The sequence below is a fragment of the Trachypithecus francoisi genome, unplaced genomic scaffold (assembly GCF_009764315.1).
Source record: "Trachypithecus francoisi isolate TF-2019V2 unplaced genomic scaffold, Tfra_2.0 Lachesis_group20, whole genome shotgun sequence".
NCBI classification, from domain to species: Eukaryota; Metazoa; Chordata; class Mammalia; order Primates; family Cercopithecidae; genus Trachypithecus; species Trachypithecus francoisi.
In genome coordinates, this window is record NW_022681466.1 from 4,190,368 (window position 1) to 4,205,541 (window position 15,174).

Sequence of the window (15,174 nt, forward strand, 5' to 3'; positions counted from 1 at the left end):
ATAAAAGACACCCTCCACAGCAATCATGTAACAGTTATGAATTTATGCTCCAAATAACTTGGTAACTAATATGTCAAAAAAAGGAAGTAAAAGTTGTTTAAATGAACTGGAATGGGAAGTTTTCACATATGATGATCAAGCTGTGATGAGCAAAAAATAAAGTCAAGAAAGATTTGTACTGCCACCTTCACTCCCCTCCAAGAAGGACCCACGTCACAATTGCCCATTCCCCTTTTCCAGCCAGACAATTGTGCTGACAAATGACTTTACCTTCAGGCAGTGGCTGGCGCGCTCACGGACAAGACCTCACCTGGAACGTTGTGTATAGTGATGGCCAAGATGAGCAGCGCGATCCTCCTCCAGCTGCTGCCACTGGGCTGTGCCAGGTTCCCTCGAGAAGGCACGGGGACAGCAGGACCCTCTGGAAGGCCAGTGGCTGCTGCTTTCTTTCTCTGATAGGCCTCACCATTTTCACTCTTGTCTGAGCAAAAAAAGAGAGAGAGAGAGAGATGGGGAAAGAGAGCGCTTTGAACATGGGCACATTAACTCTCCAGCAAGCTACAGCAGGAAGAAGCTTCTACCCCCGAACTTCCTGTAGACTATGCAGGGTTCTGTGTGTTCTCTCATTCAGGCATCCATTCATTCAGCAAACAATTAATTGACTAGGCTGAGTATGGTGGCTCACTCCTGAAATCCCAACACTTTAGGAGGCTGAGGCAGGCAGATGGCTTGAGCCCAGGAGTTCGAGACCAGCCTGGGCAATATGGCATGATCCCATCTCTACAAAAAATAAAAATAAAGAACTAGCTGGACATGGTGGTATGCACCTGTAGTCCCAGCTACTTGGGAGGCTGAGATGGGAGGATGGCTTGAGCCCCGGAAGTTGAGGCTGCAGTGAGTTGTGATCGCATCATTGCACCCCAGGCTGGGTGACAGAGTAAGACCCTGTCTCAAAAAAGAAAAAGAAAATCACTGAAAAGGCATTCAGTGCCCAATGCATAGGTACCAAGAAGGATAAAAAAGATGAAGATGTGGTATCCTAGCAATGCTTGTTTAAGACAAGCAATGTTGAGTCATGATTAGAAGCAGATTCCAGAACCATGCTGCCTGCTTCCCTTCCTGACTCAGCCACTGGTCAGCTGTGTAGTGCCAAACAAGTTATTTCACCTCCCTGTGCTGTGGTTTCCTGATTCGTAAAACTAGAATAATAGGATTACCTATGTCATAAGGGTTTTGTGAGGATTAAATGCAACAATGTCTGAAAGTGCTTAGAATGTACTAACTGCTGACTGTGTCAACAGTTATTGTTACTATCATGTTCCCTCTCCCATGGCCCTGCAGAATTACATAATATGTGACCCTGCTCTCCTGGTCATACTGATTTATAGGAACCAATTCCGATGCCTGGTTCAGCCAATCAGAATCCCTCCCCAGGGAGACTTGGCGACTCCAACGTGCAAGCTGAATCTGAAAAATCACATGATGTGCGAGCAGCTCTGCCACAGTGGAATGAGGGAAGCGGCTGGACAGACAATCAGAAGGAATCAGATATACATCAACAAGCAGGGATGGGAAACCAGGCAGCCCGAGGTAAGGAGAGAGAAGGGCAGAACTGCAGCCCACGTGCCATAGACATTCATAGGCCACCCATAGCACCCAGCCCTTGGGTTTCCTGAGCAAACCTTCCTTTTAAAAATGCCTTTACAAATTGGCTTATATTGGAAGAATGTCATTCTTACAACCAGCTTCTCCTAAATATCCATGGTCCCCTGGGCTATTTGTTTATTCATAATGGAGGCAAATTGCGTGGATTTGAAATTGCGAGGACAAGAGTGGGAGAGAGCATCCAGCCTTCAGTTCACAGCGTGGGATGGGTTTGTGGGGAAGACTTTCTAGAGGAAATAGGTCTTGAGTGAATCTTAAACACGTGATGGCACAGAGAGAAAGAAGGGTCCCTCTATTGGGAGAAAAAAATAACCCAGCAAACATAACTCATATGTCTGTTAAATTAAATAAGCAGGAGACCATTGCTCTGAGGCTGTACTTTGAGTTGCTTCATAGTGAACTACAGCCTAACTTAGTATGTATACAAATGAAAATCTCATTAGGAGTATACATATTTTGTAATAGCTAGTTCTCAGCCAATCACAAGCAGCCGAGCTTCAACCAATCACAGGCAGCCAAACTTCAGCCAACCACAGGCAGCCAACTGATCAGACTATGTCCAAACAAGGTAAATGCCTAACTGTAACCAATTAAGCTATTTCTATACTTTATTTCCTGCTCGAACTTCAAAAAAGGCAGAGCTCTCTGAATGTCTTCTAGTTTTGAATGCTGCCTAATTCATGAAGCCTTTAATGCTTAAATAAATTAAAAAACATTAAAAGACAAAACTTCTTTTGAAAATCATTTTGTGGCCGGGTGCGGTGGCTCACACCTGTAATCCCAGCACTTTGGGAGGCCGAGGTGGGCAGATCACAAGGTCAGGAGTTCGAGGCCATCCTGGCTAACACAACGAAACCCCGTCTCTACTAAAAATACAAAAAATTAGCTGGGCGTGGTGGTGGGTGCCTGTAGTCCCAGCTACTCCGGAGGCTGAGTAGTGTGAACCTAGCAGGCGGAGCTTGCAGCGAGCTGAGATGGCACCACTGGACTCCAGCCTGGGCAACAGAGCAAGACTCCGTCTCAAAAAAAAAAAGAAAAAAGAAAAGAGAAAAATAAAATCATTTTGTATTTATTTACTCAAATCATACAAGTACAGATTGGAAAGTAAGAAAGTACAAGGCAAGTAGACTCACTCCTCCCCAGCTCCCAATCATTTCTCTCTTATTAACAGCTGAATCGCAGTTCCATTAGGAAAAGGGAGGTCTTTGATCCTCCACAATGCAAGGATGCCAGTCCTCCACTGGTCAGTAGCCCTGACTCACAACACTAGCCTGTAGAGAATTCAGCTGTCTCAATTGGATAGCAACTCCTCCCAGACAGTATTTACACGAGGCGAAGCTCCACGCTCATTGTGTGATATCCACACCATGTGTATGCATGTATGTGTGTGTGTGCATGTGTGTATGTATATGTGCATGTGGGTGCATACAACTGCTACTCAGTGACATCCTGAGATATTAGATCTCCTTCGTGTATGTATGCATTTATCTAGTAAGATGTTCTCAGTCTGAGGTTCTTGAATCCATAAAGACCCAACAATTATTTCAAAATAGTCTGTGTATTTTTTGCTGGATTGTAACTTTCGCTGTACTTTCAAAGGCGGTTGCTGATCCAAAATGGTGCATACAAGCGGGGAGGGGTTTTACACATTTCGAGTAGACAATATGTAGATGACTCAGGCTGCAGATGCTGGTCGAGAAATTGAACTAAACATCTGGGATTTCAAGCTCACAGACGCTAAAGATACGAGCAAAGCAGTCCCCGAGAGCTGTCCATGAACTAACCTGGGTCATGGTGGAGGGTCCTCAGCTTTCTCCTAGATCAGTCAGCAAAGACGCCTGATTTCCTGTGCCTGGACTGAGCACACAGGCCTACACTAGATGCTCTCCAGTGAGAGTTGATAGAGGCCAAAAGAAAAATCTCTTCTCTTGGAGACTTTTTATTGACTGATTGATTGACTGATTGAGCAGGGTCTCACTCTGTTGCCCAGGCTGGAGTGCAGTGGTACAATCTCGGCTCACTGCAGCCTCCATCTCCCAGGCTCAAGCAATCCTCCCACCTTGGCCTCCTGAGTAGCTAGAACTACAGGTGCATGCCACCATGCCCAGCTAACCTCTGTATTTTTTTTTTTTTTTTTTGAGACGGAGTCTCGCTCTGTCGCCCACGCTGGAGCAGATCTCGGCTCACTGCAAGCTCCACCTCCCAGATTCTGCCATTCTCCTGCCTCAGCCTCCCAAGTAGCTGGGACTACAGGTGCCCGCCACCCTGCCTGGCTAATTTTTTGTATTTTTAGTAGAGAGGGGATTTCATCATGGTCTTGATCTCCCGACCTCGTGATTCACCCGTCTCGGCCTCCCAAAGTGCTGAGATTACAGGCGTGAGCCACCATGCCCGGCCTTCTGTATTTTTTTTTTTTTTTTTTTTCCAGTAGAGATGGGGTTTTGCCACATTGACCAGTCTGGTCTCGAATTCCTGGACTCAAGTGATCCATCTGCCTTGGCTTCTGAAAGTGCTAGGATTACAGGCATGAGCCACTGCACCCGGCCCCTTGGGGATTTTATAATTTAAGAGAGGGCAGACAGGGAAGACACACATAAATTCCCTCCAATCTAAGGGGCAAAACATACTGTAACAATCACCAATGGTTGCACTTGTTTTTGTCAATGTCACGAAAGGATCCTACTCTGAATCTCCTCCAGATGCTGCACAGAGAACAACAGACCTCAGAGGCACCACGAGCAAATTCTAGCGCTATGCTTGTGTTTCATAGGAACATCAAGGAGCATAAAGAGTTCTTCCTCAAAATTAAAATGCACGCCTGGCCCCGGGCTTCCAATGTGTGAAAACTGACGTCAATGCCTTCCCTAGTAGGAAACAGGAGGGTGTGAATGCCTCACGTCCTTGTGAAAGTTAAATAAGCCACCATTTGGTGACAGCCACTAATGAGTCTGTAACAAGGAAGATTAGTCCAAATAAATCATTACAGAGTATGATGCGTCGTGAGCAATGAATTTTCTTGCCTCTCCTGGTAAGGCTGGTTCAACCAGCACACCCATCAAGTAAAATGCTAGCGCGTGGGAAAAGGATGATCCGTTAGCGGAGGCAATTGCCAAGCACACTGTGGGATGTGAGGGTGTGCCAGAGTGACAAGCACCTCGTGAGGTTTCTTGAAATGGGAAAGGTTTGGGCACGTTTGAAGTGGGATTTGGGAAGGAGGAATAGAAGGGGGACTATTTCATTTAGGGATGAAATAGCCAATGTCAAACGCAGAAGCAAAACAACATGAGAGACGCTGGTTCATGGGTCATCCTGGGAACTCATCTTCAATGAGTCCTCAATCCTTACAAAAGCCCCATGAAGTAGAGATTAATCCCCTTTAACGAATGAGTAAAGTGAAGAACAGAGAGGCAGAGTCACTGGTCCCAGGTCACACAGCCAGTCTGCAGTGGACTCAGGAGTCGACTCAGCATCTTTGCCTCCAGAGGCCCCTCTTTTAACTAGGGCCTCATGGTTGACTGGGGATGAAGGGGGTGGGAGGGGTGGAGCCAAGGCTGAACTGCTCATGGCTTACCAAAAAACGTAGTGGGAGCAGTTGCTGCAGTGAGAAAGAGAGTCTGGTGAGCTCTCATTGCCTGTGACCAGAGTGGGGAAAGACTCAGAGGAAATCTCATATCTATAATCATTCTTATTTGCAGACAAACCTGAAACATTTTGCAATAGTAGTATTTCTTAACCCATTATACCTACTATTTCTAAGCATAAAGTAGCTACAAGCAGAAAATATTTACCTATGCTAAACATAGGCTTATACTTCTTTTGGGAAGGAGAATGAAAAGATTCTTTGTTGTTAGGAAAAAAAGTTGCCCATCATTAAAATTTTATTTTTTAATTTGTAATTAAGCATCTAAGAATTCACACAAAGACAGGACCCACTGCCAGGGCTCAGCCTCTCATCCTTCCCACTCCATCTTTCCTGGAAAGGAACCACAGTGCTACGTGTAAGGGTGAGGATGACAATGAAACAGAGAAGTCCCAGGCTCACTTTTCCCACGGAATCACCACGTGACCTTTTCTGATGCATCCGTTTCCCTGATTTCCTCTTCCCCAAAACAGAGGACATTATTATGGTCACAAAACATCACAGGATGGAGAAAAGCAGACACAGGTCTTACAGGCACAAGCCCAGGGGTCATCAGCAAACCCTACTGCCCAGGTAAGCCTCTGCCCTTCGAGGTCTGGCTTCCTCCCTGCAGAGTAGAAGTCTCTGAAGTCCTCTAGTGAATGACCCCAAACCATCTTGGATCAGCAACCACCTTTGAAAGTACAGCGAAAGTTACAATCCAGCAAAAACGACACAGACCATTTTGAAATAATTGTTGGGTCCTTATGGATTCAAGAACCTCAGACTGAGAACATCTTGCTAGAAAAATGCCAAGTTAATCTCCGTTTTCATAGCCCATGGGCCCAATCACACCAGCAACACAGAATGTACATGGTCCCTGAGATGGTGTAACCGGCTAAATCTAATGGGCCCAGTGATGGAATCGCAGGCCTCTGATGAATACGGCAATGCTAATTAACAGAGCACTAGCCAAGAGAGGGCTTTCACAACATTCCCACGATATCCTTGGAGATGATTTGGCTGGATTAGCACAAATGGCAAATCGTCATTTGTTAAGTGCAGAAAGCATCAAATCCCTGGAAAAACTCTTTCTGAACCCCTGTTACAAAACAAAATGAAGAGTGGCCAGCAACATATATTCACTAAGTAACATGTATACACAAACAAAACCAAAGGCCAATCAAAAGCAGAATAGAAGGGGATCAACTTATACTGTCCCTGCCTTCTTATTTCCCAAAGAATCAGTATAGTTTTCAGGTAACACAAATTATTATTTACATTCTTGTATCATTGGACTTTTCAGCTATTTCTAGACTCTTTTTCTTATAAATATCATTGTAAAACTTTTAACTATACAAACAATTCGAATTTGGACAAAGTTCCCAGAAGTTGAACTGCTGATCAAAAGGCCATGATACAATTGCCTAATAAATTTCCAGGAAGGCTGTGTCACTTACCCATGAACAGTGTGCAGTTTCCATTTTGCTACTTCTTAGCCCTGGGATTTCTCATTTTGAAATAAGTGTATTTATTTATGGGGAAATGACATTTCGCTTAATGTGTATTTCTTTGACTACAAGTGAGGTGGAACATTTTTCAGAGTTTCAGGCATATTTCTTTCCTTTTTTGTAAGACGCCCACTGCCCAAACGAGGCCTCTTTAAATAACAGTAATATGATTAGCTAATTCTTTACAGACACTGGTAATTTTCCTGTGATCCATTTAGGTTGGTCAATAAGACCTAGCTGAGAGTAACAGGTATTATTATACATCAGACAGACATATCCACTTGGCCAAGTTAGAGTTTTAGTCTCAAATTTAAAAATTCCTTTTCGAGACTCCTCAAGACATTATAAAGCCTTTAAAAAAAAAAAAAAAAAAGTATTACCTGCTTTCCTTAAGGAACTATATAGTATGGTCCTAAAAGCTAATTTTCTCAGGTAATTGTCTCTTTCAATATTAAAACTTTTTTTTTTAAAAGATAGATTCTCACTCTGTCACCCGGGCTGAAATGCAGCGGCGCAATCTTGGTTCACTGTAACCTCTGCCTCCCAGGTTCAAGCAATTCTCCTGCTTCGGCCTCCAGAGTAGCTGGGACTACAGACACGCACCACCACACCCGACTAATTTTTGTATTTTTAGTAGAGACGGGGTTTCACCATGTTGGCCAGGCTGGTCTTGGACTCCTGACCTCAGGTGATCCACCTGCCTCGGCCTCCCAAAGTGCCGGGATTACAGGTGTGAGACACCACATTTGTTTAAAAAAAAAAAAAAAAAAAACTTTTAGGTTCAGGGCTACATGTGCAGGTTTGTTCTATAGGTGAACTCATGTCATGGAGGTTTGCTGTACAGATTATTCTGTCACCTAGGTACTAAGCCTAGTACCCAATAGTTACTTTTTCTGATCCTCTCCCTCCTCCCACCCTCCACCCTCAAGCAGGCTCCAGTGTCTATTGTTCCCTTCTTTGTGTCCACAAGTTCTCATCATTTAACTTCCACTTGTAAGTGAGAACAACTGGCATTTGGTTTTCTGTTCCTGCATTAGTTTGCTAAGGATAATAGCCTCCAACTCCATCTGTGTTCCCACAAAAGACATGATCTCACTCTTTTTTTTTTAAGGCTGCATAATATTCCATGGTTTATATGGACCACATTTTCTTTATCCAACCTGTCACTGATGGGCATTTAGGTTGATTCCATGTCTTTGCTATTGTGAATAGTGCTGCAATGAACATTGATTGTGCATGTGTCTTTACGGTGGAATGCTTTCTATTCCTTTGTGTATAAACCCAGTAACGGGATTGCTGGGTTGAATGCTAGTTCTGTTTTTAGCACTTTGAGGAACTGCCATACTGCTTTCCATGATGGTTGAACTAATTTACACTTCCACCAACAGTGTATATATTCCCTTTTTTCTGCAACCTCATCAGCATCTGTTATTCTTTGACTTTTTAATAATAGCTATTCTGACTGGTGTGAGATGGTATCTCATTGTGGTTTTGATTTGCATTTCTCTAATGATCAGTGGTGTTGATATTGTTTTTCATATGCTTTTTGGCCACGTCTGTGTCTTCTTTCGAAAAGTGTCCATGTCCTCTGCTCACTCTTTAATGGGGTTGTTTCCTTCCTGTAACGTGTTTAAGTTCCTTATAGATGGTAGATATTATATATGTCAGATGCATAGTTTGCAAAAACTTTCTCTCATTCTGTAGGTTGTCTGTTTACTCTGTTGATAGTTTCTTTTGCTGTGCAGAAGCTCTTAAGCTTAACTAGATCCCCTATGTCAATTTTTGCTTTTGTTGCAATTGCTTTTGGGATCTTTATCATGAAATCTTTCCCTCTTCCTAGGTCCAGAATGGTATTTCCTAGGTTGTCTACCAGGGTTTTTTTATAGTTTTGGGTTTTAGATTTAAGTTTTGAATCCTTCTTGAGTTGATTTTTGTATATGATGTAAGGAAGGGATCCAGTTTAATTTCTATATATATGGCTAGCCAGTTATCTAAGCACTATTAATATTGAATAGGAAGTCCTTTCCCAATTGCTTATTTTTGTCAGCTTTGTCAAAGATCAGATGGTTGTAGATGTTCAGCCTTATATCTGGGCTTTCCATTCTGTTCCATTAGTCTATGTGTCTGTTTTTATACCAGTATCATGCTGTTTTGATTACTGTAGTCCTATAGTATAGTTTGAAGTTGAGTAATGTGATGCCTTCAGCTTTGTTCTTTTTGCTTAGGATTGCCTTGGCTATTTGGGCTCCTTTTTGGTTTCATATGAATTTTAAAATAGTTTTTTCTAGTCTGTGAAGAATGTCATTGGTAGTTTGATAGGAATAGCATTGAATCTGTAAATTGCTTTGTGGCAGTATGGGCATTTTAATAATATTCATTCTTCCTATCCACAAGCATGGAATGTTTTTCCATTTGTTTGTATCATCTCTGATTTCTTTGAGCAGTGTTTTGTAATTCTCCTTGTAGAGATCCTTCACCTCCCTGGTTAGCTGTATTCCTAGGTATTATATTCTTTTGGGGTCAATTGTGAATGGTATTGCATTCCTCATTTGGTTCTCGGCTTGGCTGGCTATTGTTGGCATATAGAAATGCTAGTGATTTTTGTACAGTGATTTTGTATACTGACACTTCGCATATTCTGACACTTTACTGAAGTTGTTTATCAGCTAAAGAAGCTTTTAGGCCAAGACTACAGAGTTTTCTAGATATAGAATCATGCCATCTGCAAACAGGAATAGTTTGATTTCCTGTCTTCCTATTTGGATGCCCTGTGTTTCTTTCTCCTGCCTGATTGCTCAGACCAGGACTTCCATTACTATGCTGAATAGGAGTGGTGAGAGAGGGCAGTCTTGTCTTGTGCCAATTTCCAAGGGAATAGCTTCCAGCTTTTCCCCTTTCTTTTTTTTTTTTTTTTTTTTTTTTCTTTTTTGAGACGGAGTCTCGCTCTGTTGCCCAGGCTGGAGGGCAGTGGCTGGATCTCAGCTCACTGCAAGCTCCACCTCCCGGGTTTATGCCATTCTCCTGCCTCAGCCTAGCTTTTCCCCTTTCAGTATGAGAAACATCACTCTTTTCAAAAGAAGATGATGTACAAGAGCTTCTCTACTCTTCTTTCCCCCATAGCACGGGAATTCTTGTAAACAACACAGGAGTTTTGTAATCAGGGCACACAAGTACAAAGCATCTACTGTGGACAGGCTCCTTGCTAGGGTTGCCAGATTTAGCAAGTAAAGACAGGATGCCCAGTTATGTTTAAATTTCAGATAAAACCAAAACTGTTTCAGTGTAAGTATGTCCCACATATTGCATGGGATCTACTTATGCTACAAGGTATATTCATTGTTTATCTGAAGTTCAAATTTAGCAAGGTAACCTGCATTTGAATTGACAACTCTACCTGAGTCCCTGAGGGGCTCAAGGGGTGCTTCCTCTCTTGGAGATGCAGATCCCACTTGGGAACCCAGGCAGGGACAAGGGAGACCAGGACTTCCTGCTCCACAGACCCAATTCAAGGCCCAAGTTCTATGGAGTTGGGCAGGCCGACTGCACTCTACCCTGAGAGCAGCCACACACTCATGTCCATGTAAAATCTATGCAGGATGTACTACATGGGCCATGTGTAGCGCAGGGCAGAAGAAGATTCCACTGGAGACCAAGAAAACTTCATAGAAAGATAACTAAAATATTTATTATGAGCCAAGGTAGGCAGATCACATGGTCAGGAGATCGAGACCATCCTGGCTAACATGGTGAAATCCTGTCTCTACTAAAACTACAAAAAATTAGCTGCGCATGGTGGCACACGCCTATAGTCCCAGCTCCTCGGGAGGCTGAGGCAGGAGAATTGCTTGAACCCCAGAGGCAGAGGTTGCAGTGAGCCGAGATCATGCCACTGCACTCCAGCCTGGGTGACAGAGCGAGACTCCCTCTCAAAAATAAAAAATATATATATATATAATGTTTAGTTCCTAACCTTTACGCAGAGAAACATCTGAAGTTTAGGTGATGTGATCACGAACTTATTAATAAGCTTTTTAACTATAATAGATATTTCCATTTATCACGCTGATAATCACAAGCCACGTGATTACCAGAAGGTCAAACACTGCCTGTGTAAGGAGGCTGACTCTATTGTAGTTAGTACATGTTTTCCCAGGCATGGAACGTCATCTATGTCTTACCTCTGATGCTTATGAATAAGCAATTGCTTAGTGACAACACAGATACAAATAGATCTGCATAATTGGTGAAAATTAAATGCACAACAGAAGAGAAACTGGGTTCACTGTTTACTAAAGATTTCACATCCATTAAGCAGACCACCCACTACAGTGTTCCTTATTCCAAGTATCTAAGTAAGATAATTTCTACTCTCAGGTGACAGAGCCAAAATGTCCAATAATATTAAAAGTCCACCTACCAGGTGAGCTCTTCTACTTCATAAAGGCACAAAAAACCATTTCATGAGCATGAGCTCATTCCCGATGAATTAATTTTGGTCTAAAAATAAATCCCACATGGGCTCCAGAGTCACCTCTCCACTTCTTCTCAGCCCGCCTTGAACATGCACGGCCAGTGCAAATGTCCCGTGGGAGGGAGGACATCATAGCTTCCACAGGGTCCACCACTCAAGGACATTTACTTTAAAAAAAAAAAAAAAAAAGTCCCAGCACACTTACTGGAGAAAGCACATTTTGAGGAACATCAATACTTACAAGAGCTTTGCAGTGGAATCCCAAACTGCCCATGGTAGCCCCTTGCTCAGCTTACATGGTTGTCAATTACCAGGTCAAGGAGGAGGTGGACAAGAGAATAGGACCTACTTCAGGGCTCATGTTCAACTGATAATATTAACTTAATTGTCACATGGCTCACTTTGCCCTTGAGGTACTGCTGTTCCGTCATCTTCTCTAGTTCTAAGAATAACGGCGAACAGCCTTGACTGCTGCATCTCAAAGTGTTGGGTGAAGACCACCTGGTGCAGTGTCATAGTGGGAGCTCCCAAAACGCCGACTCCTGGACCCACCCTGGAGCTACTAGAGCCTTCTAGAGACAGACTCAGGAATCTGCATTGTTCAAGCCATATCCTTTCCAATCCACACTCACCCATGATGATTCTGATACAAACCACATTTTGAACATCAATGTTTCAGACTGCCCAACTACAAGTTAGTCCAGATACCTCCTCCGAACCTAAATAGACTTCAGTCCAACTATTACTGTCGGGTGTCTCAGGGTAATGAACAGGTATATACTTGATTCTTAGTTATATTATTTATACCTGGGCACCGAAGGATACATGTGCTTCTGTTTCAAAGATACAGAGGGGACGGGGACAGCAAAGAATGTTAAGACTAGAAGGTGGAAAGGAATTGAATTGCCCTGATAGAAACCATTTTCTTATATCAAATAAAAATCTTTTCTCTCTCTCTCTCTCTCTTTTTTTTTTTAAAGAGAATATGGGCTATCACAAGTGGGATAGACAAGCAAATGCAACCGCAGCAGAGGAGGTGACAGAAAAAGAAATTCCCCCAAACCAAGGAATTCTTGCATCTTCCCTAAGGCTCTGCCTCAAACACATCTCTCTAGTTATATAATTTCCCACTTCCTCTCTTGTCCTAGGAGTTGGTGGCCAGAAATCAAAATATGATAATATCCACGAAAACTGTTAGTTGCTACAATCGAGACAGTATACACATTGCCAGTATTTGCAAATAGTATTCTATTCTGTAAATTACACTAAAAATGAGAATCTTTCATCAAAGGTCACATAAGTGAAGGGAAAATGTGGAACTAAAATGGCTGAAATCGCACTAAAATTCCACAGATATTTCTTGATGTCTGGGTTTTCTGGCTTTTCAGGGTATAAAAAACTGGTGCCAAACACAGGATCATCACTGCAGAGGACAACGGAAAACGAGAAAGACGAGCACATGCCTGGAAATGTAGGTTTTGCTTCTTGTCTTTATTACAAGAAGGCCAGGAAAGCTGAGGTTTTACCTGGGCGAGTTTAGCAGCTACTCATTCATCAGAAGGGTCCTGAGGAACTCAAGGGGCACTTGCCCTCTTGGAGCTGCAAAGTCCAGAACCCAGGCAGGGACAAGGCAGACCAGGACTTCTCACTCTACAGACAAAATGCCACGGCAACAGCCTTGGGGCAGCGCCTCTGTCCCTGGTGCTGGACATCAAATGCCTCAGCTTTGGTTGCTGACACACGGCTGGCCCCCTGCTGGCAGCCCCATCTGTTATTAAGTCCATCTGACTGGCCAAGCCAAAGTCACCTGTAGCTGCAAGAGGACCCAAGAAAGGGAATGTCTGAAATCCAACTTTGGTGGGGTTTTTTTTTGGTGTGTATTTTGTTTTGTTTTGTTTTTGTTTGTTTGTTTTGTTTTGTTTTTTGAGACAGTCTCACTATGTTACCCAGGCTGGAGTGCAGTCATCTTGGCTCACAGCAAACTCTGCCTCCCGGGTTCAAACGATTCTCCTGCCTTAGCCTCCTGAGTAGCCGGGATTACAGGTGTGCACCACCACACCTGGCTAATTTTTGTATTTTTAGTAAAGACCGGGTTTTGGCATGTTGGCCAGGCTGGTCTCAAACTCCTGACCTCAAGTGATCCACCCACCTTGGCCTCCTGAAGTGCTGGGATTACAGGTGTGAGCCACCACGCCCAGCCTGAAATCCAACTTCTATCCTGAAAGGCAGGTCTGCCTTCCACCAAGACCCACGAGGTGGGGAGAAGAGATTCCCCAACACAGCCAAGGGATATGGTGCTCAGCAGCCAGAGGAGGAAACGGGGAGGGAGAAGGAAGGGAGGAGCAGGGGAAAGGCCACCCTTGGGAAGCCTTATTCATGTCCTTCGCCATTTATTCCTTCAGTATTCTGGACTCCATCAAATTTACCCCAGCTCTTCCTCTCCCTTTAGAAAGACACAGATGAATGGAATCCACTGCATAGAATCCATGGGCCAATTCTATCTCCAGTTTTCTGTTGTGAAACCCTAGCAGTGGTTGCAACCCCTAAAGGTCTTAGCTGCTTCCATCCGTAAAGGAGCCAAATTAGATGGACTTCAGGGCCCTTTCTAGCATAAACACTCTCCCTTTCCAGGGTAGCAACAGCCTCTGACTCAGCTCGCCTAAATGATCACTCACCCCCTGTGAGTTGGAGAGAACAGCTATTTCCAGTGCCAGTGCTTCCAGAATTCTGTTCTAGCCCAAGAAATTCCCCAAGATGAGCTTCAGGGACAGCACATTCCAACTGCTCACGGAATAAGAATGTCCACTAAATGAGGAGCAAATGCATTTGCCCAGAAGAAATGGTATCTCATTGTGCCCGAAATTTTCTCTTAGGTTTATGAAAATATTTTGTTAATACAGAAATTCCCATATATTAGAGAAAATTTAGAAAATAAGCACAATAAAGGACTAAAAATCATTCATCACCCAGAGGTGACAACCTTTAAAAAATTCTTAATCTTGACCAGGTGCGGTGGCTCATATCTGTAATCCCAGCACTTTGGGAGGCCAAGGCGGGCGGATCACCTGAGGTCAGGAGTTTGACACCAGCCTGATCAACATGGTGAAACCCTGTCTCTATTAAAAATACAAAATTAGCCATGTGTGGTGGCGGGCACCTGTCACCCCAGCTACTTGGGAGGCTGAGGCAGGAAAATCGCTTGAACCTGGGAGGCGGAGGTTGCAGTGAGCCGAGATCACGCCATTGCACTCCAGCCTGGGCAACAAGAGCAAAACTCTATCTCAAAAAAAAAACCTTAATATTTTTATATTTATACTGAATAGGCCCACAAAGAGATGAACACATATACATCCATACACATACACATTTTTTCAGCTGAATTTTGAAGCATAATTTTCCATAGCATTAAAACATGAACGTATTGCATATCATTAAATATTCTCCTGTATCGGTGGTTCTCAACCACATTTCCTTTAGCTATTAGAGGTCAAGATGGGCAAAGCGCAGAATTTCCAGTAGTCAAACAGAGAACTAAGAATATGTACTCAAGGTTTGTTTTTGTTTATTTTGTTTTTTGTTTTTCTGTTAGAAAAAAAGATGTGGCTGGGCATAGTGGCTCGCACCTGTAATCCCAGTACTTTGGGAGGCCTAGGCGGGCGGATCACTAGGTCAGGAGTTCGAGACCAGTCTGGCCAATGTGGCGAAACTCCATCTCTACCAAAAATGCAAAAATTAGCCAGGTGTGGTGATGCATGCCTGTAATCCCAGCTACTTGGGAGGCTGAGGCAGGAGAATCCCTTGAACCTGGGAGGTGGAGATTGCAGTGAGCCGAGATTGCGCCACTATACCCCAGCCTGGGCAACAGATTGAGACTCCGTCTCAAAAAAAAAGAAAAAAGAAAAAAGGTG

General features: G+C 43.5%; 1 protein-coding gene across 7 annotated transcripts in view; it reads right to left on the minus strand.

Moving 5' to 3' along the window:
- SLC39A11 (solute carrier family 39 member 11) overlaps window positions 1–15,174 on the minus strand; it is a 453,549-nt gene that overhangs the window by 196,529 nt on the left and 241,846 nt on the right. For all 7 annotated transcript variants that reach the window (XM_033181993.1, XM_033181989.1, XM_033181990.1 and 4 more), the window contains one exon: window positions 311–481. In XM_033181993.1, coding sequence (XP_033037884.1) covers window positions 311–481 — 171 coding nt within the window. The remainder of the gene's footprint in view (window positions 1–310; window positions 482–15,174) is intronic.